This window comes from Catharus ustulatus, chromosome 2 (assembly GCF_009819885.2).
Source record: "Catharus ustulatus isolate bCatUst1 chromosome 2, bCatUst1.pri.v2, whole genome shotgun sequence".
Lineage (NCBI taxonomy): Eukaryota > Metazoa > Chordata > Aves > Passeriformes > Turdidae > Catharus > Catharus ustulatus.
The window spans coordinates 84,344,101-84,371,983 of NC_046222.1; the positions used below are offsets into that span (position 1 = coordinate 84,344,101).

A 27,883-nucleotide genomic window follows, 5' to 3' on the forward strand; every position below is an offset into this window, starting at 1 on the left:
ATATGCCAACTTAGGCTACAATATGATCCTACTGTAGATAGCCTACTTCCATGAGGGAAGCTGAATATGGAGAATGATGTTGCTGTGCTAATGGAGAAAAAAAAAGTTTCTGCAGGCTTCATGGAGAAAAATAGTTATTTTTCCAGACTGCTTAGGTTGCAAATTCCAGAACTTTACAAGAATGAATTCAAGCTGTAGGCAATGAAACCCCTCTCCAGTGCTCAGGTGCAGAGCTTCTAGATGTGGAGGTTTGAGGGGTTTTGATAACAAAAAGACCAACGCTGCTGATGCAGACCCCCTACTATTGGAACACCAGAGTGTTGGACTAACAAATTAGCACACAAGAAGTCTGCAATTGCAGAAGAACTCAGGTGTCATTATTGCAACAATTGTTTACATCTTTCTACAGCAAAAAAGGCTGTTTAATCATGTTGAATTACAACCTTGTGTTCAGATAGTGGGCTCTCACATTACTGTCTTTGTGAAAATGCGTTGTCACTTCTCTGATCTAGGTTGCTCTCACAACAAAGAGGCACTAAGGATTTCTGTTTGAATTAGAAGAAACAGAGGAGTTTCATTTGGTGTTTGGCTGTGCAACAGTTTCCCTAAAGTTGAGCCTTTACTAATTGGTACTGAAATGAAAATGAATCTGTGTGAGAGAAGGGAATTCACAGCTCAATTTTAATTACTGCAGAGAAAGCAAGCAAAACTGTGCTTGGGCTGTACGAAAGCATGGCCTAGGAGTAAAATGCTCAGCCCGAGCTTGTTAACTGGAACTGATGTCCTGGAACAGCAGCTGGTAGCTAGGTCATATCTGTGCACTTTGGAGCCAGCCATGCAGGTTGAGAGTGGCACTGCTCCCCTTCTCACTGCTGCTCCAGGAGAGGCGATGGCTCCCCTAGGTCTGCCTGGGAGAAGTTCAATACACGCTAATGGGGCTTATGGGCGAACTGATGCAGCCCCTTCCCACCAGCACGGCTCTGGAGACAATTGCATCCGGTCCTGGTGATCCCCAGCACCCCAAGGTGATGCCATCCCAGGTTAGGTTCAGAAGAGGATGTCTGCCTGCAGCCTTCAATCACTGAAAGCAGTAGGTGTCCTGCTGGTATGTTTTATGGCCTCTGCTTGGCACAGAGCTCCCTGGAAAGCATTTCATGTTCCTCTTCTCTCTCTCCCTAGCTGAACTGCATAGGCTTTCCTCCCACATGGGTACTCAGTCAACGGAAACACATACCTCATCATAATACAGTGTTTGTTTTTTACACGTCTCCATGAAGAGCAAATTCATTCTCTGATCGATGTGCTGCATCTCTACTAAGCTGCTGTTTAGATAACATTCAAACTGACTGACAAACATAAAGCAAAGTATCCAGAGTTTTGGAAAAGGACACTTCTTTCCTCTTGATATTTCTGTTGTTAAAAAAAAAAAGGGTTTCTTTCCTTTTGTTATTCTTTCTTTCTTTCCTTTCTCTCTCTTCCCTTTTTTTCCTAGTTTTCCTATTCCCCTTTTTATATTAGTTGCCTTTTTGAAAATAGAGGGCCAGTGAAACGAAAACAATAGATCAGGTTATGCCTATATTTCTTTGCCTCCCAGTTTTGACTGGAATAGCAAAATAGCTTTGACAGTGGGTTTAGGGTTTTTAAAATTTATTATTTCTTAATTAAAAAAAAAAACAACCAGCCCTAGTGAGTAATGGCTTTGGAGTACTCCTGGAGGTTGTTCATAAGCAGCAGTAAGATGGTGATGAGATTCTGTAGCAGCAGTTTGTAGGCTGTACCCTTCGGGTTTGTGTTCCTGGGGAAACACAATGCTGAAGTCATACCCCCTGTGAAATGTGGAATTACTGCTCCCCCCAACCCTGGCTGTTACTGTAAGGGGCAAAACCAGCCACAACTGGAGGTGCACAGTGTAAGAAAAGATCACGCCTTTTGCAATTTCTTTTCTGAAAGACTTGTAAGATTTGATTTATGTTAGCAAATGGTAATACATGCTGAGTTTTACAAAAATATTTTTAAAATTACTTACAAAAACTTGAAAATCTGATGACGAAAATACAGGTATCCATCTGATTCTTTGGCACACACTCATTTCCGCTCTTTTTCTGCTCTGGAACCGTGGCATTGTCTTTGTCCTGCATATTTAAAGGGACTTAGGCAGAAGAAAACAAGAAAGGCTGAACTTCACAAAAGCTGTACTTGGCAATTATCTTTGCCAATGCTATAGTCTATTAACTGTTGATTTTTTTTTTCTCCAATAAAAAGTAGAAATTAAATCCTACTGTGCTCATTGGAGATGTTTTTCAAAGGAAGAGTTACTGATGAGCTATTCTTCCATGATTGTGCTGGTTTCTCCAAATAACAACATTGCCGTGTGTTTTTCTCAAAGTGAGTAATTTGCATAGCATGCTTTTGGGGGTTTCTGCTGCTGCCAAAGCTAATTTAATACTCATTAAAGTACTGAGCAAGTCTAATCCAAAGCCTTATGTGCCTTCAATGCAGGCCCATAAAATGTGCAGATTTGCACTTGCTGGGCTGCTCCAGGGAAGGCATGCTGTGGAAGGAGGGGGCTGCTGTGCACCCTGCTATCACAGAGCTGCCACTGCCTAAGGGGGAGCTCGGACAAGATTCCTATCACCGTGGGCAGGGGCATCTGTCCTTTGGTAGCAGACCTCAGTGCCGGAGCTGGGAATGGAACTGAGGTCCAGCTCTGATGGTGATGATCCCATCCCAGCAGGCTGCCCAAGCCGTGTGACTGGAATTCCACAAGGAGCAGCTGGTGTGATGCCATGGTTGCCCTTCGCCTCGGGCCCAGAGAGGCGCCGGGCTGTGCCTTCCACTAGCCCTGCTTTTCAGGAGTGGAGCCCAAAACAAGCTCACCCCTGGCATTTCCATCTCACGAGAAGTCTCTGCAATGGGTGAAATCACGGCAATGCCTTCACTTTACATGGCGCAAAGGATTTACCCAGCTTGTTTTAAGTGCCGAGCAACCCAGCTGCCCGCACTGTACGCCAGGGCTCAGGCGATCCTCTGCGAGCAGACGTCCGAACGGCACAGGCATCGTGTGGATAAAGCCACACGCCTGGGCGATGCCAGCTGTGGCTTCTCCTGCCAGGAGCACGGAGGGGCCGCGCCTGCCATGGCCTGCCGCAGTGACCCCCGTGGTGGCAGCTCTTTAGGCTCCTCTTTCGGCTCGCGGGCGCGCCCCACACCTGGAATTGTGTGAATTAGGACATGGCGGCGCCACGAACACCTGCACAGCTGTGCGGGGGCGAGAGGCAGCCGGGGGCTGCTCCAGCTCCTCGCCGGGGGTTGCCTCACTGCGGACAGGGCACCCGCAAGCTGGGGTTGCCTCACCTGCAGCTTCGGGCTGTCCTGTCGCAGCTCGCGCTTGTTTTCCAGGCTGGGACGCGGGGGCGGCGGGCGCGGAGCGGGCCCGGCCGGGCGGCCCGGCGGGGCAGGGGCGCCGCTAGATGGCAGTGCCGGCCCGGCGGAGCGGCGCGCGGCCTGCTCGGAGCCGGGGGCGTCTGACGGCGCCTCAGAGCTGCTCTCTGGGCACAGCTGCCGCCAGCACTCTTATTTACCTGCTTGGTAATTATTAATGTGTTAATATATTGAATATCACGTTATGGTGAAGTATAGATAAGTTGTTCCCTGCCAGTCGTGGAAACAGCAGCAATGCAGGGCCCTTTCCAACCAGCCAGGATCTCTTAGGTCCCTTCCAAACCAGGCCATTCCAGGGAAACATTAATTCCGAGGCTGTTCTCCAGCCTCTTCTGATGGAGAAGTAGAGACAAAATGTCAAGTGACTCTGTCTAAACGCCATAGACCAAAGTGCCTCGTGTTACAAACTGAGACACTGCCATTTAAATTATTCTCACCATTCTGTTATAACAGAGATTAGGGCTAGAGAATTTTATATGTGACCATAGTCATCACATAGTCATATGATATTCAGGAAATTCCTCATTTTGTGTTGGAAAGGAAGGCGCAAGTCTCCTTGAGCCACCACCTCCATGAGATGATGGCTGTCTGAGGCAGCTCTGCTTCTGCTGCTTGGTGAGATGTTCAGAGGCTGCATGCGAGAGTGATTCATCTCTGTGCTTCTGGGTTGAGATAACAGCATCGCAAACCCGGCTGTTGAGGTTAACCTGTACGCTGCATAAGGACAACAGATGGAAATTCTGGTGTAGAGCCACTGCAAAAAATAAAAACATGTTCCAAAGGGAAAAGAAGCTTGTATTTCTGTGTTTGAACCTTTGATCTTCGCTCACATCTGAAGGGAAGAGTAGACCTTTTGCTGAAGACACATGGTTTTGCATCTGTGAAAACACAGCTGTATAGTGCAAAACAAAACTGGTGCAAAACACAATGGGTTTGCTGTGTCAGTTTAACTGGTGGCGCTAAGATGCTTTAAAAATAGTGGGGGTTTTTTGTAGACTCTCTCAGAAAGTCTCTGTCTTTACACAATTGTTTGTTGAGATTTTACTCTGTGGATTTTAAAGTTCATCAGTGATCAGTTATCAAGAGACAGCTGCTACCTAAATATTTAAAGCAAACTCATGGGAAAATCCGGCGGTCCCTAACAATCCTGTTTTAACAGTTTTCAAAAAAATATAAATGAGAGCATCAAAATTTACAGGAAAATTCATGCTGGCAAAATCACCTTGATTCTGAGAAAGAAATAATCCGTCTGTCATCAGTGTTGAAATTCTTGACAAGGTACATGCTGTATACAGCTATTTCATGGTAGCATACTGCTTTATCTGAGTTGCCCCAAAGCACCCCCTGAAAGTAAAGGGATGTCACCCGGTGTCCTCGGTCACATCGTTTTGCATTTGAGCGTGATGACAAAGCTGTTCCCGGATGCCTGCCTGTTGTCTCCTGCCTCCCTGCATTTGCAGCAACACTTCGCTGTCCCAGCAGCGTTCCCCGCAGCCCTGTGTAGCCCAGCAGTACCTGTCCCCCCCTGCACCCATCTGTGTGTCCCCCCAGCACTGCCACAAGCACACTTTGTGTCAGGAGCCTGGCAGCATCACTTGTTTTCTGCCTTAAACCCCTACTCACTCCAGTTGGTTTATTATGAAAGACAAAGAGGAGCTGGAAATGAGGAAGACTAAATTCGAAGATGCAAATTTATGTATTTAAATAGAAAGAAGTATCCTCTTACTTCCTAACCACCAGGTTTCTTTTTGGACAGAGAGGGAATCTGGCTTTGTTGTTCTAATTCTTGACATCATCGCAACGACACTTTTCTCTTAAAATTTATCCATCCTGGAGCCTTACAATAAATTTTCAAATGTGTTTGGGCTCCTAAACATGCAGCTGGCACTTAATAGGATTTTCAAAAGAGCATAAGCAGGTTAGACATCCTCCCATCCACTGAAATCGCTGGGATTTAGGTACCTATATTGCTCAGTTGCTTTTGAAAATCCTGCCAGGTGCCTGTCTGCATCTTCAGTTGCCCTGGAAAATCTGGTCCCCATCTATCTCTGTGACACCACGCCACCCCACTGCACCCCTCCGGCTCCCATGAATATTTGTCTTCTGTCTCTGTCTCCTGCACTCTGGCCTGTATTGATGCAGGAGTCTCCTCCTTTGTAGTTCCTAACACCAGGGACATCCCTCTCCTTTCTCTCTACCAAACTGGCTCTTCAGCTGGTTAAAAGCTCAGTTGAGCAGCTATGAGCGTTCCCATATTTTTCAAATTAGTTTTCCTCTCCTCCTAATGATTTTTAATTCTTTCTTGGTGTTGTTTTGACTGTGTAAAGCATCTGAGGGTAAACGACACGGTGCAAATGGTCATGAATGTGAGGGAAGCTGCCTGTTATGCTTCTGTTAGGCTTTTTGTGTTCTCTAAGCTGAATGCAAGAAGGGGAATTAATTTCTCCATCAGCCTGTCTCTCCCCTTCCCTTGGAATGGTAAAGTGGTCAATGGGTTGTATATTTAAAGAAGAGAAATTTGGTATTTTAGTTTCTGTCTCGACTGTGGTGACTCACTGGCTCTCCTCGTGCAAGCAGTTCCCCATCTGTAAAATGGATCCCCGGGTCCCCGTTTGCACGGATACGAAGCACGGGTAATTAATTAGTGTTTGTGCAGCCCTTTGAAAATGCTCAGACAGAAGGTGCTGGAAGGTGCTGCGGGTTGCCCTGGGGCTGAAGAGGCTCACCCCGGAGTCCTGCCGCTGTCAGAGCCCCACGGGGCGAGGAGGGGAGCGGAGGATCCAGAGAGAGCTGCTGGCCAATTCCTTCGCCAGAGATATTTTCTATTTTCTTCAGGAGAAAACAAATTGGAAAGGGAGTTATCGGTGTGCACGCCTCCCTCACCGCGTGTTGCCTTCTCCTTTCCCAGGAATAACAACAGCTTCATTAGCAAGCTGACAAAAAAAAAAGAAAAAAGAAAAAAAAAAAAAAGCAGAGAGGTAGACGCCCCCCACAAAGCGAAAAACAAAAAAGGAAATAAAAAAAAAAAAAAAAGGCGGGGGGGAAGAGAAGAACGAGAATATTGAAATATTAATAACAGTAATAGTCCGGGTAACGGAGAGACACAACAACTCTCGTCTTTGCCTCATGCAGAAAGTTTCCTCTTTGAAGTGGTTGCTTCCCTTCTCACCCCGCCGGGAGGGAAGGGGGAACAATTGTGGAGATCTAAAGCCAGCCAGGAATGCTGAGCTGATGGCTTTCCTGCCTGCCCCCTGCCCGCACCCCTGCACACATTCCTCTCTGCCCCTGCCCGCACCCTGACCGAATCCCAGCCTGCCCCATCCCCATCTCTGCCCGCCCCTTCCCTACCCTCTCCCAGCGCGCTGCCTGCCGCAGCCCACACCCCTGCCTGCCGCTACCCGCATCCCTGCCCGCATCCCTGGCTGTGTTCCTGCTTGGATCCCTGGCCGCATCCCTGGCCAGATCCCGGCTTGGATCTCGGCCCACATCCCTGCCCGCATCCCTGGCCGGATCCCGGCTTGGATCCCTGCCCATATCTCTGCCCGAACCCTGCCCGTGTCCCTGCCCGCATCCCTGCCCGTGTCCCTGCCAGCATCCCTGCCCGCATCCCTGCCCGTGTCCCTGCCCGCATCCCTGCCCGCATCCCTGCCCGTGTCCCTGCCCGCATCCCTGCCCGTGTCCCTGCCCGCATCCCTGCCCGTGTCCCTGGCCGTGTCCGTGCCCGCATCCCTGACCGGATCCCTGCCCGTGTCCCTGCCCGCATTCCTGCCCGTGTCCCTGCCCGCATCCCTGCCCGTGTCCCTGCCCGTGTCCCTGCCCGCATCCCTGCCCGTGTCCCTGCCCGTGTCCCTGCCCGCATCCCTGCCCGTGTCCCTGCCCGTGTCCCTGCCCGCATCCCTGCCCGTGTCCCGGCCGACCGTGCCCGTCGGGGCGGGCGGCCCTGGCTGCAGTTCGCGGGGTGGCCGGTGGGTGTCGCCGCGGCCCCGCTTTGCTCCGGCGTGCCGTGGGCGCGGGGCCGGAGAGGCGCGGGGGGGTCACCCCGGGGCGAGCGGTGACCGTCCCACCCCACGGAGGGTCCAGAGAGAGGCATTTCCACACAGACATTCCCACACTTTAAAAGCGTCGGGTGGTTCGGGTTTGGCTTTTTGGTTTTGGTTTGGTTCGGTTTTTTACCAAGGGGGTTGCCGAGTTTTTTTCCTGCGTGGGGAGTATTCCCCTCCCTTCTTCTGAGCCTGGCGGGCTCCGACTTGTGCTGCCAAAGCGGCTGCTCCGAAAGGGCGCGTTTCCCATCACGCTGCTTTAGCACCTATGGAAATTCCTCCGGTAACAGCGAAAAGGGGAATTTTTCCCCTTTCGAGGTGCAGGTGTGCAGGTGTCCATCGGCTGCAAGGACAAGAAATATTTACATCTTGCTGAAGATCATCAATACACATGAGCAAGAACTCCCTATCTGGCTTGAACCAGCCAATGAGATAATTGGATATTTGCTCTTTTGCAAAATACACACTCAAACCATTTTTATCCCTTGAAGTTTCTTGCATATCTCACGGGCACACTTTTTCCCAGTCTGGTTTTTCCTGGAACATTATGATTTCTCCCTCTTCTTTTCCTCTTTAAAAATCTCGAAACAACAACAACAAAAAAAAAAAAGACCCCAAAAAACAACCAAACAACCAAACAACAACAACAACAAAAAACTCACAAAAACAAAAACAAAACAAACCCGCAAAAAAACCCCCAAAAAAACCCCAAACGAAAACAAACAAAAATCCCCCACCCCAAACAAAACAAAACAAAAACCCAAAGAAAAATAGTTTTAAACATCTTCCAATGTTATGGGCTATTCACATTTTGCAATGTATTCCCAGTAATTTGCAACTTTTGAAAGCCGGGCATTGTTCATCTCAATTTATTGAAATGCACAGATATGTTAAATAGGAAGGGAAAGAATCCCAACCCCAGTGACTTCTGTTTGGCTGCATATGCAAAGAGAGGGCAGCTTGACTCTTCCCTCGGCGTTTGTTAGTCACATCCTCTTGGCCATTGTTTTGCTGTTTGTGCTGAGAATCCAATTTATTTAATGGTAAAGAGACGGGGGTTGTTTGGTGGGGTTTTGTTGTTGTTGTTTTTGTTTTTGTATTTCTTATTCCACTCATTCTGAGCTGATTTGAGAAAGAAAAAGAAGAAAACATAAGGGAAAAAAATAGCCACGTCAAGGAGCAGCTCTCGAAAAGAGCTTTAGTCACCTTCAGGGACGGATGAGGATCTCCTAAGCGACATCATACAAAATATACAGCGTTATTACACTTCCTTAGTAATTTTTGGTTGTATATTTAATTTTTGAAGATATTGAAACCCATCCTGCGGATAGGGGGTGAAAACTTGGCCGTTATTTCAGACGCTGGGCTGCATGTACAGTACTTCTTTCCTTTTCTGTCAGCCTTAGGAGGTGGTCCCCTGGCTGCTGTAGGTTGCCTGTTTCTTGAAAATCTAAGTCCCCCAGAAAAACTGTTTATAGCAACAGGCCTGTTTCCAAAGTCAAGGGGGGAAGGAGGGGGCATCGCTTTCAAATTACCTTGTTTTTTTAGGGAAACAGAAACAAATAGGTTCCTTGTGAGAAAGGTGTAAGCTGCCTAAATTGAGAAACCGTCCCGTCTTTGAAAACTCCCAAATCCCAAAATTATTTTATTAAAAAGGACATCGAGGAACAAATTTCTGATGTTGTTATGGCAACAGAAATAGTTGGGTGGCAATGTGGGTATCCAGAACGTCAAGATTGTAAGAAACCAGCAAAATAAGAAGCGTGTTGAATTTGGAAAAACAAATTGAACGATGGTGGCCAAGTCTTACACTTCTTTCATTCAGTGTAATCCCTATTTTCTTCTATCCAGCCATGCCGACAGTGCCTTAACGAAGGTGCCAGCAAGTCATTACAGTATTTATTGCCCTTAAATGCGACCTGAGGTTTCAGTTCATTTTTTGCCGTTGACATACTAGAAGGATATTTCCTTATGCTTTATATTTACTCCTTCTTCAGTGCCTCCAACTTTTTTTTTCTGCCTTTCTGTAGCGACACGTGCTCCAATCCCTTTTTGTCCCCGCTCTCCCTACCTCGCCTGCCACAGGACCGTCGGCAATCCCCCTGTAAAAACAGCCGGACGTACTCCCCTTAAACCTCCGCGGTATTAAAATTTCACCATCGCTTTCATTTCGCTCTAGCTGAGGGAGCCCTGAGACCGCAGTCCCGTATCCCCTAGTTTAGAAACAGTCAAAGTATTTGGGAAGCTCGCGGGTCCCTACTGTAACACGCTTCAGGGACCTTTTGTACAGCAGCCGAATGAGATGAATTTGCCAAGTTTCAAATTTCAGGGGCAGGCAAGACATTTGTAAGTCGGTGGTTTTGTTATTCTAGAAAAGTTCTTTGATTTGCAGGTTTGGTTTTTTTTTTCTTTTCCCCTTACTTTTAATAAAAAGGAGATGGAGTGTGACATTAAGCAATTTTACAGCATTAGCAGCTTTGGGCTGTAAACAAAAACAAACGAATCCCGCTTACTTTCAGGCTCAGAAGTTTGCTGTCAGTCGGTCCTAAACTGGGGACTCGATCCTACGGGACGTTATTCAAGCAAAACACGGCTTGAAGTCTCGGAGAGTTGTGTCTGAGTAAGTACCCGGGAATCAGCCCCTCTGCCTGCTGGAAAAGAGAAGTGCTGGTTATCTCCTTTTAAAGTTCTTTAAAAGAATGAGGTCTTTTAAAATGCGGTCACAGACTTCATCCTAAAGCTTTTAATTTGCTTTCAGATTGCCCTGCTAAGGCAGTGTTCATGATGCAGAAACCGGAGAGCAAAAGAGAAATTAATGTTTTTTGAGTAAGGCTTTTTTTTTTCTCTTTTACATTTAAAAACATCTTCCCCTCCATATAAAACAAACCAAAAAAGCCATTTATCGAAGCATCTGATTTTAATTTGATGTGATTTTTTTTCCAAGGTTCCTTTAAAAATTAAAACATATCCCACTCAATGATTTGAGCTTCAATTTTCAGCATTTTACAATGTAAGATTACTTGACATTATTTAATTGGACATGAGGGTGTAATACAGGAATTTCCGTTATGTGATGGATTAATTGTTTTCCTAATACTTTAAAGGCTGAGATCCAAACATTTTTCCATTCTATTGCAAAATTAACTGCAATAAATCTGTCAGACCCAATTATTCATTTAAAACATTCCACACTGATTAAATCTGCACATTTGCCTGCGTGCAAGTGCGAGCGAGGGAGAGGAGGTGTGCGCGGAGGGGGGAGTCCAGGTTTCTTCCCTCTCCTTCTCAAAACAGCGGTAGTGTTAGAAACGAGTCCTTTAAATTTAAGCTGGAAAATGTGAATAGTTAAATAGTCAAACGAGAGGATGAAGAATATGCGGATGCACGTCCCTGAGCCTCCCTGCCATATCTCCTCCTTTCTGCCAGGTCCGGACAGGCAGAAGTATCATATTTGGATGTTTGATGCTGTTTTAAAAGATCATATTTTGTTCCTAGTGCGGGTGGGGTTCTTGATTTTTGTTTTGTTTTGTTTTTTCCTTCAGTTTGTTGATGTTTTCAAAGTCTCTAAACAAAGTCAGATGTGTTAACAGTCTTATTAACAATGTTAAAATGGAATTAACAGCTTGTGGATACCTCTGGAGTACAATAGCATGTCAGCCTACCCTGCCCCCTTATAAATCGCGTCCCGCTGTCTTTCTTTTGTTTCGTGCCCAATCAGCAAACTAAAGTTTTGTTGAGACAGAAGGGCAGTTCAAGTGTTCCTGCTCCGGCGGAGGAGGAGCGGCGGTGCGCTTTCTCCTCGGCCCCGGCGAGGCCCCCATGCGAGCGAGCGGGGAGACGGAGCGACCCCCAAACCTGCAGGCACGGCTTTGCTGACCCGCCTGCCTCCCTGACCTCTGCCGTCCGGTTTTGTCAGTTTAAAAGGCTTTGCCGAGGTTGTAGTTTACTTTTATGGGCCTTTCAACGCGCCTACAAAAGCTTTTGTTTATTTTAGAGGTAGCGCAGTTCAGATTTCTATTAATCTTCATATATAACTTCGGTGGCTTTGCCTCTTCTGTAAGGGTTCGTCGCTGAAATGGTGCCGTGCTTGGTCTGAGACAGCCAACATCGGCTGGGTAATTAAGCGAGTTTGGGGACTTTCAGAAATAATTTGCCTCTGAGAGTGGAAATTAGTGCCAACACATGCTGTTGTTTAACTCGATTTCACCATCATTTGGGTTCAGCACTAAGGAAAGACTTTTGTTTTACCTTTTACTTGCTTGAGTTTTTACTTTTTTTTACAACAGAACTCTTCAGAAGTGTCACCCAGCCAATTTCAGCATTCAGTATAACGTGAACATTTAATAAGATCTATTTTTTTTTTCATGTGGCTAGAATTACCTTGGGATAATTTGCATAGAAAATTTATGTAAAGCAAGAGGCATTCCCCGTAAGGAAAACTCTTAAGTGTGGTTATGGTAATTACTTTTTTACTCCTTTCCTCCAAGAATCTCCAAGTATTTACAATTCCTTCTAGAAGAGCAGAGCACTACCACGCAGGCATGCATTTCAAGTCCTTTTACCAGTAAAAAAACTGCAAGGTGCAGACAGGTTGCTGTGCACCCAAAACATTCTCAAGCCCAAAATAGAAAATGTAACCCGTTTTTTTTTTTAGTACTCAGGCCCCATGTGCCCTCGGCCAGCCCCACAGGCTGCCCCAGCTCCGGCAGTCCCACCCCACTCGGCTCCCTGGTCCCACAGCCACCCCCACTGGACAGGGAGCATGCCTGCTGGAGATGCACCTGCCCTCCGTGGTGCCCCAAAGCAGGCACTCTCTGTGTCCAAAGGCTGCTATCTGGAGCAGTACTTTTGTCTCTGGCAGCCCCTTGTACTCTGCCCTCTCTAAAGTAATTTGGCCAAGCTGGACTATGCTCTTCCCCTGCTGTCCTTGGGCTTTCCAGTGCTGGCTCCCACTGTGTCCCCATGTGTGTCCCACAGAGCAACGTGCTCTGCTTTTGCTTTCCCTATGGGTAACGCAGGGATGCTTGGTGTCCAGTGTTGGAGCTGCTGATGGAATGCCTGGCCTTTACTTGTCTCTTTCTTCTGTTATGTGTGTGTTCACCCTCAAACCCCAGCCTAAATCCTGCTGCCCTCCCTTCCCTGCCCTTCAGTTTACACAGCTGTTCTGTAAACGGAGGAGATGATACCAAATGCAATGCAAATGGATTGGTAGCCTGTGGGCCATTTGATTCCACTCTGGTGCACACCAAGCATGGCTTGCCCACCACAACACATGAAAATGTTTACCCTTTCTGCAGATTGTGTCCTTGAGAAGGTGTGCAGTGATGAGGATTGAGTTCATTATTTTCTTAACTAACCAGTACAAAAACTCACAGGGAAACTTGTACCAGTTTTGTACATATAAAACACGGTATATAGTCTTAATATGGAAAGAACCAGAGTGATAAAGGCTAAATTATAGAGGAACAAAATGTATCTTATTAATAGTATAGCTCAATTTACTGTATTGTAAAAATACTATACTTAATAGGCCATACAATAATATGCGAATATATAAAATATAGTATTTTCTTTCAGCTTATCTGAAGTGCTCTGTGCCTATTTTTACACTCCAAGGGTTTTATACCAAAAATCTACCAAAAAGGATGCATTTTCATCTTATTTTAAAGTTAATGAAGCTGATGAAACTGATGAATAAAGAAAAATTTATGAGTATGTGCTGATTTACTTACAGAGAAAAAATGGATACCCATTTTTGGGAAGCAGATTCATTTTTATGCAACATGTGCTGAGAGAACAGACACGTCTTTTGTCTGACTCCTAGGAAATTCATGAATAGTGTTTATTGAGAAAATATTTGTTGTTGATTGAAATTAAATTAGTACTTTGTGCTTTTTGTCATCTTCCAAAACCAGGGCATCTCGAAGTGTCTCAGATAAGCAGCGCTCCCAGGAAAGGTGCTCAGGAATGCCAGGGTGAGCTCTGCCAGTCACCCTCTGCACACGGAGGCTGCGCTCACCATGAGCCATCCCCACCACTGGGGCTTTGCCTGCCCAGCAATTGCTGTGCTGCTGTCATTGTGGTGGCAAATGTCATTTATTTTAGTAGCAGACCAATAGCAACAGAGGAACGCAGAGCAGCTGGGCAGCCCTTGCTGGCTCACCTTTACAGGGCACCAAACCCAAGCATCAGAGGTGCTGAGACCTTCCCATGGAGTGACTTCAATAGGCTGGTGGCTGCTGCCTGCTGCTTGCCAGCATCAGGCCCCAGCTTCATTTTGTTGTACAGAAGCTTGGTCTTGTGTGTGATTTTTCCAGATTGCTTGATTTCTCTAGTTTTGCAGAGATATCTTCCTGCTAGACATCTCCTGAAAGAAGATTTAAGAATAATCACATTTCCCCATTCTTATGTCTATTCTTTACGATTTGTAGCAAATTCCTATTTTGCAGAATATAGTACAGTTTGTTTACTTTTAACGTGTGGAAATTTTGTATATGGAGCTATGTAGAAACTCATAATTTGCATTATCATCTCGATGAGCTGTCAGCAATGCCCACAGGAGTTTGCATGAGTTCACTGAAAGGAGACCCCTACAAACTACACAACAAATTTTTTTAAAAGGAAAGAATAAGCAAATTTAGTGCCACTTATTTTACTTTATTTTAAAGTAATTTTAAATGACAGAATATATGATCTATTTGCTTGCCCATTTGGGTCCAAATAATTCATATGCAAAATTGTACATTGGAAATTGCATCATAAGAACAGGGTGCTACATTCTTGATCCAGAAGAATGTACCCACATATTCCATATTGCAGGTGCAAAGAGTGGTACTGAAAGTAAAATCAATAAAATTTTCCAGGATTGAGCCTTTATACAAATGTCTTTATTTGAAAGAAGCTAAAATATTATGCAGTATGATGCTATCTTTTATTGAAGTCTAAAACTACTAACTAGTACTTTTTGGTCTTATTTCCTGCTGGTATGTCTGGGGAGCCTCTTCCAGCTGTTGGAGGTAGGCAGGATGGGAAGAATAACTCAGTTTTAGTGAAAAGTGACTATGCAAGAGAGGTGGTCACTTGTTGGCTGGAGAAGAGGATGAGGCAGAGTCAAACCCCTTGGAGAAGTCCCTTTCCTAGGACCTCAGAAAAGGCCCACAGATGTCCGTAGCAATCTTTCCTTTGGCCTTAACAGTAGGAAAATGAGCATGTGGCTTTGGGGGAGGAGGAGAGGGTATGGCTTTGATGGGCACCAGTTTTGGGGTTTTTCTTCCTTTGGGTTAGCTCCATACAGGTTGGGCCAGTGTGGGGATCAGGGTATATGCCGAGGGCAGAAGATGCCAAGAATGGAAAGTCCCATCTTTCCGGCAGAGCAAAAGAAGCACCTTGACACAGAGAGCACTGTCCTGAGCACTGGGGCACAGCAGTACTTGAGAACCAGATGTTGTCCATTCCATCACTTGCCTGGTGCTCAGCCAGCTGGAGGGAGGCACTTGGACCAGACTCCCAGGAACTTCACCAGAGTATTCCTCACCTCTATATTTAAATCCACCTGGTTAAGCTTTTCTGAGGCAAATAGTTGTGTTCATATTCAGTGTTCATCTGTCCTGGATGATTCATTTATTTATTTGCATTTCTCATGCCAGGCAAGTTTTACTGAAGACATCCTGTAGGTTAACTAGCTGCAGGTGACTTTTTGTTTTGTGTGGCTTCTGCCCTTGCAGCGAGTGGGTGCAGCTGAGGGAGGTTGCATTTCATCCACAAGCAGATCTGCCATGGGGCAGGTGCAGGTGAGCCATGGCTTGGGAGAGGAGGGAGGTTGTGGGTGCCAGAATGCACTTTGGCTTTCCCAAATCAACGGAAGAGTCCTATCACATCAATTCTTTACTATCACTTTATTTCTGTGAAAATATGCTCATAGTAGGAAATGCTGTCTCACAATGTGTGATCTGGATAGGTGTACCTCTCTAGAGACTTTTCCCTAGAGGTATAATACTTTAATAATGTATATAAAAGGTATGAGATGTGTTTTGAAGATGTAATACATTCCAGTCTATATTCTTTCCTATTGCAAGATGATTTTTAGATTGGAAACATGAGAAAACCTTGCAAATGAGGCTGCTGGTTTATTTATTTATTTGTTTCATTTCAGCTGAGACAGATGGGATTCTCGGATCATGCACTGTTAAGCCTTCCTTTGGAATTCGCGCCACTGTGGCCACAGAGCCCAGATGGTGCTTAAATCTGTCATTTTTTAACAACCCGACTTTCTTAATTTTATATCCAAACACATTGAGCATTCGAAGTGATTAATTACTGTCCAGATATGTCTGTGCTGCAGCAATTTACTTGTGTGTGCCAAAGATCATTTCATTTTGGGGTAGGTAGTTTGGTGAGGGCTGAGTAGGTGGCGAGAGACTCACCAGCAAACACTTTATGTTGGAGGTAGCAGCTCCTTGTATCATCCTCCCACGGCAGCAGCTTAGCAAAAAGTTTCTGTAAGTAAAATGGAATTTTTGTGCACTTGGATATTTTACAGCTTCTCTGGGGAATTTTCACTATTGCATGTAAGTTTCAGTCTCACCAAATCTTCTATTTCCCATCAAGAGAATTTTTGGTTGCCTGACATGTATCAACATTATTTTTTCAGTATTTTAACTCCAGACACTAGAGGCATGGCCAAGATTATAATGGCCAGGTATTTAGAAAGAGAAAGCTGAAGAGGTTTTGTCGAGAAGCAGACCATACTCCAAAGGGTTTTGTTTGGGTTTTTCTTTTAAGTAGTTATTTTTCTGGAGGAGTTTAAGTACTATTTGCAAGTCCAACACTTGCATAATTTTCATGCTTGCGGCAGGCTGCTATCAATTTTTCAATTTTGGAAATGAGGGAAGAAGTGATGCTGCATAGTCCATGCAGCTCCAGCTTTACAGCAGACATCAATGTAGCCTGTCAAAATCCTTGAACCTGTGCCCTTTGACTGAGCACCACCAGGCAAACCCCAGAAGGTTATTCTTGGATGTTACTGTTTATTTGGTTGTGTGGGTTTGGTGCAGGTGGAAGTGCAGTTTCAAAAAACCTAGAGAAGTGGGAGCTTCCTCCAGCCTCAAGTCAGTCGGAGTTTCTGGGACTTCCCTTGGCTTTGTGAAGGAATTGTAGTGCTTGTGCTGTGTTAAACACCAAAGCAAATGCCTAACTCTTCCCATTCTGAGGGACACTGGTCAGAGTCAGGCTGTGTCACTTCTTCATACAGTCTTTATACTTGCACAGTCTAAACTGTTAGCGCTGCTGGTTTGTGTCTTACCCATGTGCACACCACTGCTGAGGGCCAGGTCATGCTCAAGAGCAGTTTGCACTTCTTTAAGGTGTAGAAGTTTAGCCGTGATAAGTTTGGGCTCTTCTGAAAAACCTAGAAAAGAGCTACTCCTCACCACATTAATACACCTTTAAAGGAGAGTGAGAGTGTAGTCAGTCTCAATGTCCCCGATTTGAAACATACTGTAGCTTTTCTTATTCAATGTGCTGCTGTAGAAGGCTTTTGTACCATAAGCAGATACATCTTGGAATAGACATTTCCCATTACATTTCAGTTGAATTTAATTACCGTTAGCAATTACTGACTGCATCCATGTTGCAGAATTGACAATTAATATTAAAAAACTAATGTATAGGATTAAAAAAAAAGCTCTTTGGAGGAGAGAGGTTCCTCACCACCAAAACCCAGTGCTGCATTATAGCATTGCTTCTGGAGCAGTGAACTTCACCGCTTTCATATCCAGATTCTCCTCCCATCTTCTAAAACAGTCTAGGAGGCCTTACAGTAATTATATGAAGTTGCAGCAACGCCTTGTGGCTTTTTTTGGTTTTTGTTGTTGTTGTTGCTGTTTTGGTTTTGGGGATTTTTTGTGGTTTATGATTTAATGAGGCAGGAGAAGGTTGAGCAGGCTCTGGTTTTTAGGAGGAGAGATTTATTGGCTTTCTGGGTAAGGAGCTCGAGTTACTGTGTGTTTCCTCACTCTTACTGGTGATACGGGTATCTAGCATGACATTATTCAGACAGGCTAAGGGTTAGAAAGGATTCTTTTCTGTCCTTTCTTGGTTTGTACTCGGCAGTGTAGTGGGAGGTGCTTACAAAGACACCTTCTATAGCATTGAAATATTTGCTAAAATTTTAATGCAAACTATAAACCTAAAGTTTATATAAAATGGACTGATAAGCCCTTAACTAACCCCACTATAAAAAAAATCTGCTCTACATAATTAGTAGTGAATTAGAATAATTCTGGTTAGTTAGTATTTTTTTCTCTTTTTTTAAAATAAATAATTCAACTTCTGAGCAACTCTATAAGTTGTAAATAGCATCAAATTAATGAAATAAAAGAAAATAAAATTAATTAAATCTTAAGTTTCCATTAAGCGAATCCGTGTGGTGTGGTGTGAACTTATTCTTCACTCAGAGGGTTCAGTTCTCTATTCAGGTTGCTTCTGGGCACCTAACCTTCAGTAGCCCATTAAGTGCCTGTACTTAGCATCAGCAGTCCCTTCTGCACTTTCTAGGTGCCTCTAAAATGTAATAATTATATCATTTCTTAGTCAATGGAAGTGACAGTTTTGTGAATTTTTCTTGCTCTATTTAATAGAAACAGGCAAATTTGCATCTCTAGCTCCAACCCTATTTAGTCCTTCTTGTATAAAGAAAAATGTCTTAAGTTCCATGGGAAAGTCCTGATTTCCATTCCCTTTATTTGCAGGTAGATATAGAAAATCATGGTATTATAGAAGAAGGGCTACCAGGTGTGCATTTTTCAAAATACTTCACGGCAATTTCACTCTGAAGGAAATTACTGCTGTTGACACATTAATATTGCATGTTTGGTTTTGACACAGAGATAACTTGGAGTATCTCTGCACCATCTTCCTTAAATCTTGTTAGCCAAAGTGTGACCTGGCACTGCTCACCACCTTCTGACATGTCAAATGCCTGAGTGTGTCTCGTCTTTGGTGTGTACCCCTCAGGAAATCCAGAGGTTTGATCTGACTGCTCAAAATATAGAAGTCCTTTGGAGAAGTAAAAGTTAAACCAGGTTATCTAATCAAAATTGCAAAACACAATAAAAGGATGAAACTCCCAAGATCTTGGTTCCTATTCACATTTAAAAAAGAGCCCCCTTCACAGACTCAGAATCACAGAATGTTGGAAGGAACCTTAGTTCCATCTAGTTCCAACCCCCCAGGGGATGGGGCATCCACAGCTTCTCTGGGTAACCTGTGCCAGTGCCTCACCACTCTCACAGTAAAGAGTCATCAGATTTATCTTATTTCGAATCTGTCAGCTTCTATTCAATGCTGAAGGACAATACTCCTAGCAAAATCTGTGTTAGGCTATGATGCCATTTTCACCAGTCCTCTGTCAGGGCATGATATAAAACTTTCATGGGAAAAACTGCAAAACAACTTGCTTTTTTTTTTCTGGAGCATACTTTTGTCATGGGAACAAGACACAGCGAGGAAAAAGGATACCCACCCTGCCTAGGGCTCCTCTCTCCTTTCTCTGGGAGCACTTCTTCCCAACACCCCAAATGCTGGACTCTCCAGGATGCTGCTCTGATCGCAGAAAAAAAGCTGTCTTTCACAAGCGAGTCTTTTAAACCTTTTGCTAATGAGTTCCCAAGTGCTTTTTGGCCATAGATATTAAAGCTCGTGTGTTTGCGATTTCCCTGGCAAGCTGCCGTTCGTAAAAAGGATATAGTGTTTTCTTGGTCCTTTGCCCAAAGTAATTTTGCAAGGAACTGTAAGTGCATTTAGTACATGTCATTCATTGGAGAGAAGTCATTGTAATTGCATTTGATCACAATCAGTTTATGGCTCTTTTATCATGTTTTCATGCTGCATATCTACTCAAACATCATAGCAAAACTTAATGGCTACTGTTTTACTTCTGTGTAAAACATTTTATGGCCTTTTTGTGCAGCAGACATTAGGTTTCAATCACCATTGCCCCATAGAGAGAGAAAAAAGTTGGATGAAGAACTATCAAAAGTCTTTAACTACATAAAATTTTATTTTAGGTCAACTTCCCATAAAAGATATTAAATGTATTTTGTGGTTTACTCTGCACGTTAACAATTTTAGAGGAGCTGCAATATTTCGGGGGAAGCAGTATGAAAGGGGGAAGTTAATTCACAGAAGATGTTTTGCATTTGGGGTAGTTTTCCTTTGTAAAAGGATGGATTTGAATGTGGAAGGGGTGGCTGGAGAGTGCTGCTGGTGCATTCTTGAAGTCGCTATAAAAGCTCACTGCTGCCTCCACAAAATTCAGATTTCTGAAATTCTGCTGAGCCTTTTTAATCATCGCTTTAAATTTTAGATGTTCCATTCATAAAACCCAGCACAATTCTCGTGCCTTAAATTATATCCTTGCTGCCTGAGTGCTGGTGAAGTTCCCAGCTGAAAAGTTTAATTAAAAGGGAAACTTTGACATGCTGCTGAGAAGATTAGTTCGCATTAGAATGGTGAGATAAAAGAAAATTTACTTCTAATCTAATTAACACCAATTAAAAGATGTAAAAGAATTTGCATCAGCCAATTGTTAATTATGCATCAATTTGCCTTTCCTGTGACAAAAAAAAGCAAAACATGACCTGTTTTGTTTTAGGATACCTATAGTGTGATGATATTGCCACAGTCACTTTTCATGTGAATTGGCTAAGATGGTAACACTTGCTTTGCATCATCCTTGTGCTTTGGTTTGTGTTCAAGACTTTAGCAGAAGGTTATTTCGGCTTAATTGGTCTGTAACTTGACAACTGTGTGTAGGGATCATGGAAACACAAAAAAATTACCAGTTTTACAGAAATCTGTTGCATGTATGTATATGCTTCTCCTTAAATGTGATAGTTTGGAGGTGTGAGAGGGGCATGCATGTCCCACTTCAGAGTTTGTCTGTGTATTGACACATGCTTATATTTATCTTGATTCACATTTTTAAGATTATAGCTGGGCTTGCCTGTTAATAAATATGGGTTTATCCCACATGCCTTGGCTATGCTTTTATGCAGGCTGTAGTATTTTGGGAGAAGTGGTATGGCTAGTGAGCTTCTCAGTTTGCTTCCAGGTGAAGGGCTGAAGGTATTTCATCACTGTATGGAAGGCACTTGCTGATTCTTAAAATATTCTGTTTTCAGTTTATGTGCATTTAATTTTTAAAAATTTGTTTCTAGTTTTGCTTTTCCAGTTTTACAATTTAAACAAGATGTTGAGTTTGGTGTGAAGAAGAGATCTAGAGAAGACTGGGGACTAGAGGGTAAGTTCTTTGAGGAGCATCTGAGGGAGCTGAGCTTGTTTAGTCTGGAGAAAAGGAGGCTCAGGGGAGCCAGTACAACTGCCTGAAAAGAGAGTGTAGCCAGGTGGGGGTCAGCCTCTTCTCCCAGGCAGCAAGTGACTCCATGAGAGAAAATGGCCTCAAGCTGCACTAGGGGAGGTTCAGGTTGAACATCAGGAGGAATTTCTTCACAGAAAGTGTTGTTAAATATTGGAATGGACTGCCCTTGGAGGTGGTGGGGTCACCATTCCTGGAGGTACTCAAGAAATGACTGAACATGGCATTTAGTGCCATGGTCTAGTTGACAAAGTGATGATCAGTCAAAGGTTGGACTTGATAATCTCAGATGTCTTTTCCAACCTAAATGATTCTGTGATTATGTGATTCTGTGGCTAAGCTGCTTACATTCTGATAGCTACTTTTATCTTTATTGAGATTGTAATATTACTATTTTTTATATAAAAGGACTTTTTCTTGGTAACACAACCAGACACACAATTGGTTTATGACCTTGGTTGCTGCTTGTGCCATCAGTAATCTGGACGTAAATTTAATACAAGTTTCCTGAATTAATGTTTAATTTATTATCTTTCCTAATGCTTTCAGTCACTGTCAGTCTGTGCAGCTTATGGTGTAGATACACTTTGCCTTCAATGTGGCAAGCCTAATGGAGTTGTGAGGATGTCAAAGCTCTAAGCAGAAAGAAGGTTGTGTATGTCCAGAAACCAACTACAGAGGACAGCAGGTGCATGCTGGGGTCTGAAAGAGCAGTTATGTCAACCTCCTTTAGGAGAGACATATGGAATGTGGCTTATATATTGTAGCCACATTATTGTGGGGACAAAAAAGGACAGGGAACACATCAAAGGGAATAGAAATATTTGTGTTACAGTATTGCTTGCAATCAAAGGGTATACAATTGTAACAATGTCTTAATTAAGAATTGCTCTGAATTTGCTCATAATATTAAAAAAAAGAAATAATTCCTGACTACTGTAAAAATGTATCAAGTAACTCTTCTCTATGTCTTCTTGTTATGCCTTGCTGAGCTGTTTTTTATGCTTTATATTGCCTTTTGTGAAAAACATCACAAAGGTTCTTTCTAAAGAAAACAAACCATGAGCTAGAACATTAAGAGTATATTATATATTCGACCAATCACTTTTATAAAGTCTGATGCAAGTCTTTAATCTGAGATCCTTGGAGAATGCTTTAGTTTTTAATATTTCTATGACCTTCTCCAGGGGACTGAAAAATTACTTTGAAGTAACAAAGTGGTACATGGAGTTTTAGCAGTGTGATTCCCATTAAAGTCAGTAGGAGCCAGGTAGCTAAAACTCAACACAACTATGAAAACACACTCCTTGTGCAGTGTTAAGTAGTAAAGCAATTCTGTAACATGGCAGTGACATTTTACTGCATTTACTGGCTTTATAGGTCCACTCAAGGCTTGCATTTTTACTGAAGTTTTACTGTTCAGTGAAAATAATAAAACAATATTCAAAAGCAGGTGTAAGCTATTCTAGTAAAAGGCACAGCTGTAGGGAAAAGCTGGCAAATTACCTGTACTTTTAATGTGAAATGGCAACGTCTATTTTGCAAACTCTAGGTCATCACCTGCAGACTGGCTATACTGTAAGCATTTCTTTGAGGTGCCTGAAAATATTTTGCATACTCTCAGCCCAGGGCCAAAATCAGCCCTTGGTCACCAATGGTGCTGGCAGGTGATGGGGACTTCTCATCTCAGCCATGCTCCTGTCCAAAGACAAAGATGAACCAGTGCTTCCCAGAGGTACTGACAGGCAAAACAGCCATCCAGAAAAGAAGACTGATCTGATTAATACAGTTTCTTTCTGAAATATCTCTAGAATTGTTGAATATTTCTACAGAATAAACATTCATTCGGTCTTTGAACCTCAGCAAAGGCAGAACAGCTGGGGGGGGGTTAGTGCCTTTTTTTTTTTTTCCTTTTGTTTTTTTTCAAAATCATCAGGGTGGTGGGACCTCCAAGAGGACAAAGTGTTTTCTATTTCACATTATTTCACCTATGGAATAGGAAGACAAGGCTTTCTGTAGAAAATACAGTCATTTTCAAGACTTTCAACTGGAAATTCCAGTATTTAACTGGAAATTCCGCTATTTCAGTATTGTCCTGACAACTTGTGTTGGATAGTCTGTCACTACATTTTAATCATTGTCACCAGTTTCCAGTAGTCTGGCTTTACTTTCAGTTAATGCACTAAGATTTTTAGTTTTGTTTGTCAAAGATCTCCATATGTGGTATTTTATATGAGCTTCTGATTATTTTCCAAACCCTGATGCAGTAAATTTCATCTGGTATAAAACCTGGATTATTTTGCATTAACCATGATAATCTATTGTACGCTTCTTTCTAGGAAAGGCAACCCATGAAATCAGAGGTATTGTTTATTCTCATTAATAACCTTTTAGCTCTTCTTGATTTGCAAGTGCATAGCTAGATTGCAAATTACAAAATCTAATTGCTCCATGCAATGTTAGTTTTTTCCCTCTGGAGCTACATTCAGAAATCCATAGGGTTGTCCTACACCAAGGATCATTAAGAAATAATTGATAATACACTAGATCACTAATAATGCTTGAGAAATGAGAGTTTCACAATCTGTAAGCAAAAGACAATTCCAAAGTTTTCTACCAAGGTTATATTTTCTCTGTCTGCTACTTTACAAGAAGAAAAAGTGTCAAGAGGAGCTGGCAATCAGAGCTCCATTCATCTCCTCAAACGTGGGCTTTGTCCATGCTGATTTTTTTCCAGTGTGAAGTACCTGGAACCTGCACATCTCCTTTGCTTTCATATGTCCAAAATCAAAACACCCTCTAAAAGGTCACAACACAATCAAGTTGTTAAGTGCCAATGAAGTTTAATTTACACCAGTGTGAGGCAAGAAGTCAGCTGCCCTATACATCTTCCCTAAAACCAGAAAGGAGGTTTTAAAGCTTCCAAATCTTGCATTTCCCAGCAACGTTCAGTAGCCGTCTGGGCAGCCTTGTAATGACATCCCTTCATGGGCCTGCCATGCCCTCCTGATCAAGGAGCAGAGCTGTCTGCCAGTGCTGCTGGCTGGGACCTGCTCCTTGGTGCAGTATTAGCTCGCAGATGTTGCTTCTGAGAGGAGTCCTCCACTTTTCAAGAGATGAGTGGAGTACCCGATGAGGTGTATTGTCACAAAAGGTTGTTCAGGAAATAAATTTATAGCTATCTTATCTGTTTCACAGGAAGCACTGAAAAATCAAAATCAATTACTCCAGAATCTTGGAGCCTGAGTTCATCTCTGACTGACATTACAACAGCCTACAATACTCAAAAGATCAGTCTAGCCATTAATATGTGACTGCAGTTTCTTGATATAGCCAATGATTTGCTGATCTTTGCATTTTCACCCCAAAATTGTGAAACATCCATAATGCATCACATTACCTCAGTAATACTGCAATTTTTATGCAGCTGGGCAAGTGTATTTATAGTGTTCAAGTTATAGTGTATCACATTTAATGGCATTGAGTGTTTTGTCATTAACACCATCATTTCAGCTTTTCTCAAGCTGACTAAAAAACTTCCAGAATTAAATAATGTGGAAAGATAGCCGGTAGTGTCCATATGTCCTTAATTCCCAAATTTTTATTGTGTGGGTCTCAGTGCAGTTTACCAGGATCTCCCCTAGTGATTTTTCATAGAGAAGAAGTGGTAAGTCATCTCTAATATGGGCATAGAGTTCCCAGAAGCTACAGCTACAGGATATGAAATGACCCAAAGCACAAGCTGCAGAGACAAAAAATGTGTGTCTGAAGAGGCCATAATGATGAAATACGGACTTACACTATGGGAACGAGGTACAAGGCCAAGGACTTGCCCAGTTTTCCTCCTCTGTTACCCCATGCATGTTTATACTAACCTGTTGGGAAATGTATTTTGGTATTTCTTGCTACATGACAATGCAAAGTAACTCTTCTCATATAGTTAATACAAACTGATGTTTCTGTAATTTTATAACAGCACAGTGTATGAGAGTGCATCTGTATTTTCATGTTCCATTCAATTACTAGAAAAATCTTGCCCTTGATTTGCAATACATAGCAAGCATCTGAAAAACAGAAGAAATAGTAGTATCATTACATTAGCTTGGTAGACTTTTCAGGCTCACAGATGTAAATAGATTATGATGTTATTTAATAGATTTTTTTATCATTCATTTCTCTTTAATTGAGAAATATTTTGGAGTATGCAGAGACTGAATTGAATTTTCATTATATACCTGGTCAGGGATCAGTCTAAATGATTCTTTAAGCAGTTTGGAAAAAAAATACTCATTGAAGACTTGTTAAGTTGTGTGAGAATATGCATTAAATGCTTATCTCTCCTGTGGGTATGTAGGTATCAGCTACTTAGTTTACTGTGTGAGGTTTAATGCTTTTCTTCTAATTTCTAATGAACTTTACCACCAGACTACTTGATCATGACTAAGCCTATGAACAATGCAAATGGAATTGCCCCCTGATGGTGAGGAATGGGGCCCAGATGGCCCTTAAAAGGTGATAATTAGGAAATATAGCATATCTGAGTAGCTAGAAAGAGAGAAATTTGTTGAAGACAGTCAATCTGTTTGAAGCAATGGTCTTTCCCTTAATTATATAGATTTTCATTTAAAGCTGTTTTAAAGTGAATTTTTCCAAAAAATTTTATTTGCAACTGGAAACTATAAACCACTGATTCTGCTTCTCCCTGTTTTAAATTGTCTGTAGAATCTTTCTGTGTCATGTTGTCTTCAAAATTTAGGTGACAGGCTGGCTGTGTGTGTTGTGGCAGTATTTTGGGTTGTAGGTATTCTGCTGCAAAATGGCAGAAAAATGGGAAGCACCAGAGATACAGATATTGGTATGTTGTAAAACATATGTATTACCAGAATTCAACTGTAAACTCTGCTGGATGAGGATTTACTTGCCTCTAGAATGATTTGTCACTGTTTTGAGTGTTTCATTGCCTTTTAGGGGTTTCATAAAAGCTCAGATTTTTATTTCTCTATTTAACTTTATAACTTTATTAAAACGCTGTCATTTGGAAACATATTGTTGCTTTATATTGTGGCTCAGATGCTAATGAAATAGTACCACAGGTTGTTTAAGGCTTTCCATTGTAGCTCTCCCTTTACAGCTACCTTATGGAATGAGGTTTTATGTTGCTTGTATTTGCTGTGCTGTGAGAGAAATGCCTGTGGGGAAGGGACATCCATTTTGCTAGCTTCTGGGAGGATGCTATGGGGCAAAGGGTCAAGTTCCCCACCAATCCACTGCTATTAATTTCCTACATTCAGTAAACCCTGTTCCTGAGAGAGATGTGACTCGAGTACACATCAGAATTTCACAGAACAGGTAAATAGATATAAAGGGTGAGCTGTATCACAGATATTGGTTTCTTTAACATACACACATCTTAACTTGAATTCAAGTGTTGAATGCGAGCCTGTGGTAAGTGTTTAGCAGTAAAATCTGTTGGGATGGTCTGCTTGTCCCAAGCTTACATCATGATTCACCATGTCAGAAATAGTTCTTTATTACAAAGGCTTGGAGCCTTGCAGACCATGTTTTATTGCTGTGAGAGAGGACAGACTTGCTGACAAACCAGGGAAGGTGCTCCAGGAGGGTTATTTTGTCTCATACAGTGTTTAATTCTGTCTCATATTTTGTGTTTTAGGAAACAGTACCATGTTCTGACCCTGTCACTTTGAAATAGGAATACAGGGCTCAGCAGTCACTGTATTGCCTGGGCCCAAAAGTGCTCTAATCATCATTACCTCTGTTACCCCTCCTTGTGTATTGTCCTTGGTTTCTAAATGCATTTTCCTCGGCTTCTCCTAGGTTGAATTGGATCATTGAAAGGTCAAGTTTTATAAATATCAGTGCATTACTGGCTCTTCTTCTGCTGGAGCATCCTCTTGCTAGGAACCAAAATGTAGTGCTAAAGAAAAGTCAGCCTGAGAGGAAAGCTAGAGGAAAATGTTTTTTCCATGTTTTCTTTTGATTTTCTTATTCCCAAGTTTAAGGTAGTCTAGTGCATAGGATGATATCTACATTTAGTTATCACTTATGTGTCTGGAAGTCTTACTGCAGCAAGGGAAAATATTTCCAAGTCTTTGAATACACTTGTTTGATGATACAGATAATATTAAATTGCAGTATTAATATGAAGTGCAAATAAAAACATAGTCTTTGTTGCCAGTTTGCAATAGGTTAATCTGACATTGTTGAAATAGATCGTAAGTTGCTCCTCAGGCTGATAGTTGTTTGAGCTCCAAGATTTTTCTTTTAAATTAAGAGTTTTGAAGCATGAAAGCAAAGTTTGCAAAATTCTCATTTTAGAGGAGTTTTAAAATGATTAGTTATTACATAGAAAACAATGTCAATTATTAAGAATAGCTCTGGCTGACAGTATTTGAATTCAAATTAATGTAATTTTAGGAGCCATGTGACTACTGAAGTGCCAAAAAAGTACCAGCTGTAAGTATGTGTGTGTGGGCGGAAACAGTAAATAAACACAGCAGATTTTGTCTTCCCTACCTCACATATCACAGCATACTGTAAATAAAAGTATAATTTCAGCAAGGCCTGTGGGATTCACAAAGTGCCTGACCCAGGAGTGCTCCAGACACAAACCCCACCAATCAGCATCCACATTTACGGCCAGATCCAGTATGCGAGAGCAGTCATGGTGAGCCATGCCTGTGGCCTTGCATAATTTAGATGATTTTGTGGGTGTTGGAATAGCACTGCACATATTTGGGTAAAAGCAGTTTAGCAAACACACAAACGAGGTTCTTGTTTTTCTTGAGTGTGAGTTTTCCACAGGCTCAGTCTCATGTCCATCTGAAGTAAGCAGCACATCCAAGTGGATGGGGTTAGAGGTGTGTAAATGGAAAGCAAAGGACAGACAGTTGATGTCTGCACCTAAGAAGCTGTTTGCCTGTTCATCAGTTCCAGAAGTGACTTTCTTTTTGACATGTTATGTGGTTATCTTCCCACTTTTCCTTCCTTTCGTGCTGCCTACTCCAAG

The 27,883-nt window shown here is 42.7% G+C and overlaps 1 protein-coding gene across 4 annotated transcripts in view; it reads left to right on the forward strand.

The window, feature by feature from the left end:
* CLYBL (citramalyl-CoA lyase) overlaps nucleotides 1-27,883 on the forward strand; it is a 190,097-nt gene that overhangs the window by 24,319 nt on the left and 137,895 nt on the right. Inside the window, exon 1 of one of the 4 annotated variants that reach the window (XM_033052013.2) lies at nucleotides 9,662-9,827. The exons of 1 other annotated variant lie outside the window; for it this stretch is intronic. In XM_033052013.2, coding sequence (XP_032907904.1) covers nucleotides 9,784-9,827 — 44 coding nt within the window. In that variant the 5' untranslated portion in view covers nucleotides 9,662-9,783. Of the gene's footprint in view, nucleotides 1-9,661; nucleotides 9,828-27,883 lie in introns of those variants that run through there. 2 more of the 4 variants (XM_033052011.2, XM_033052010.2) reach the window with 2 other exon arrangements.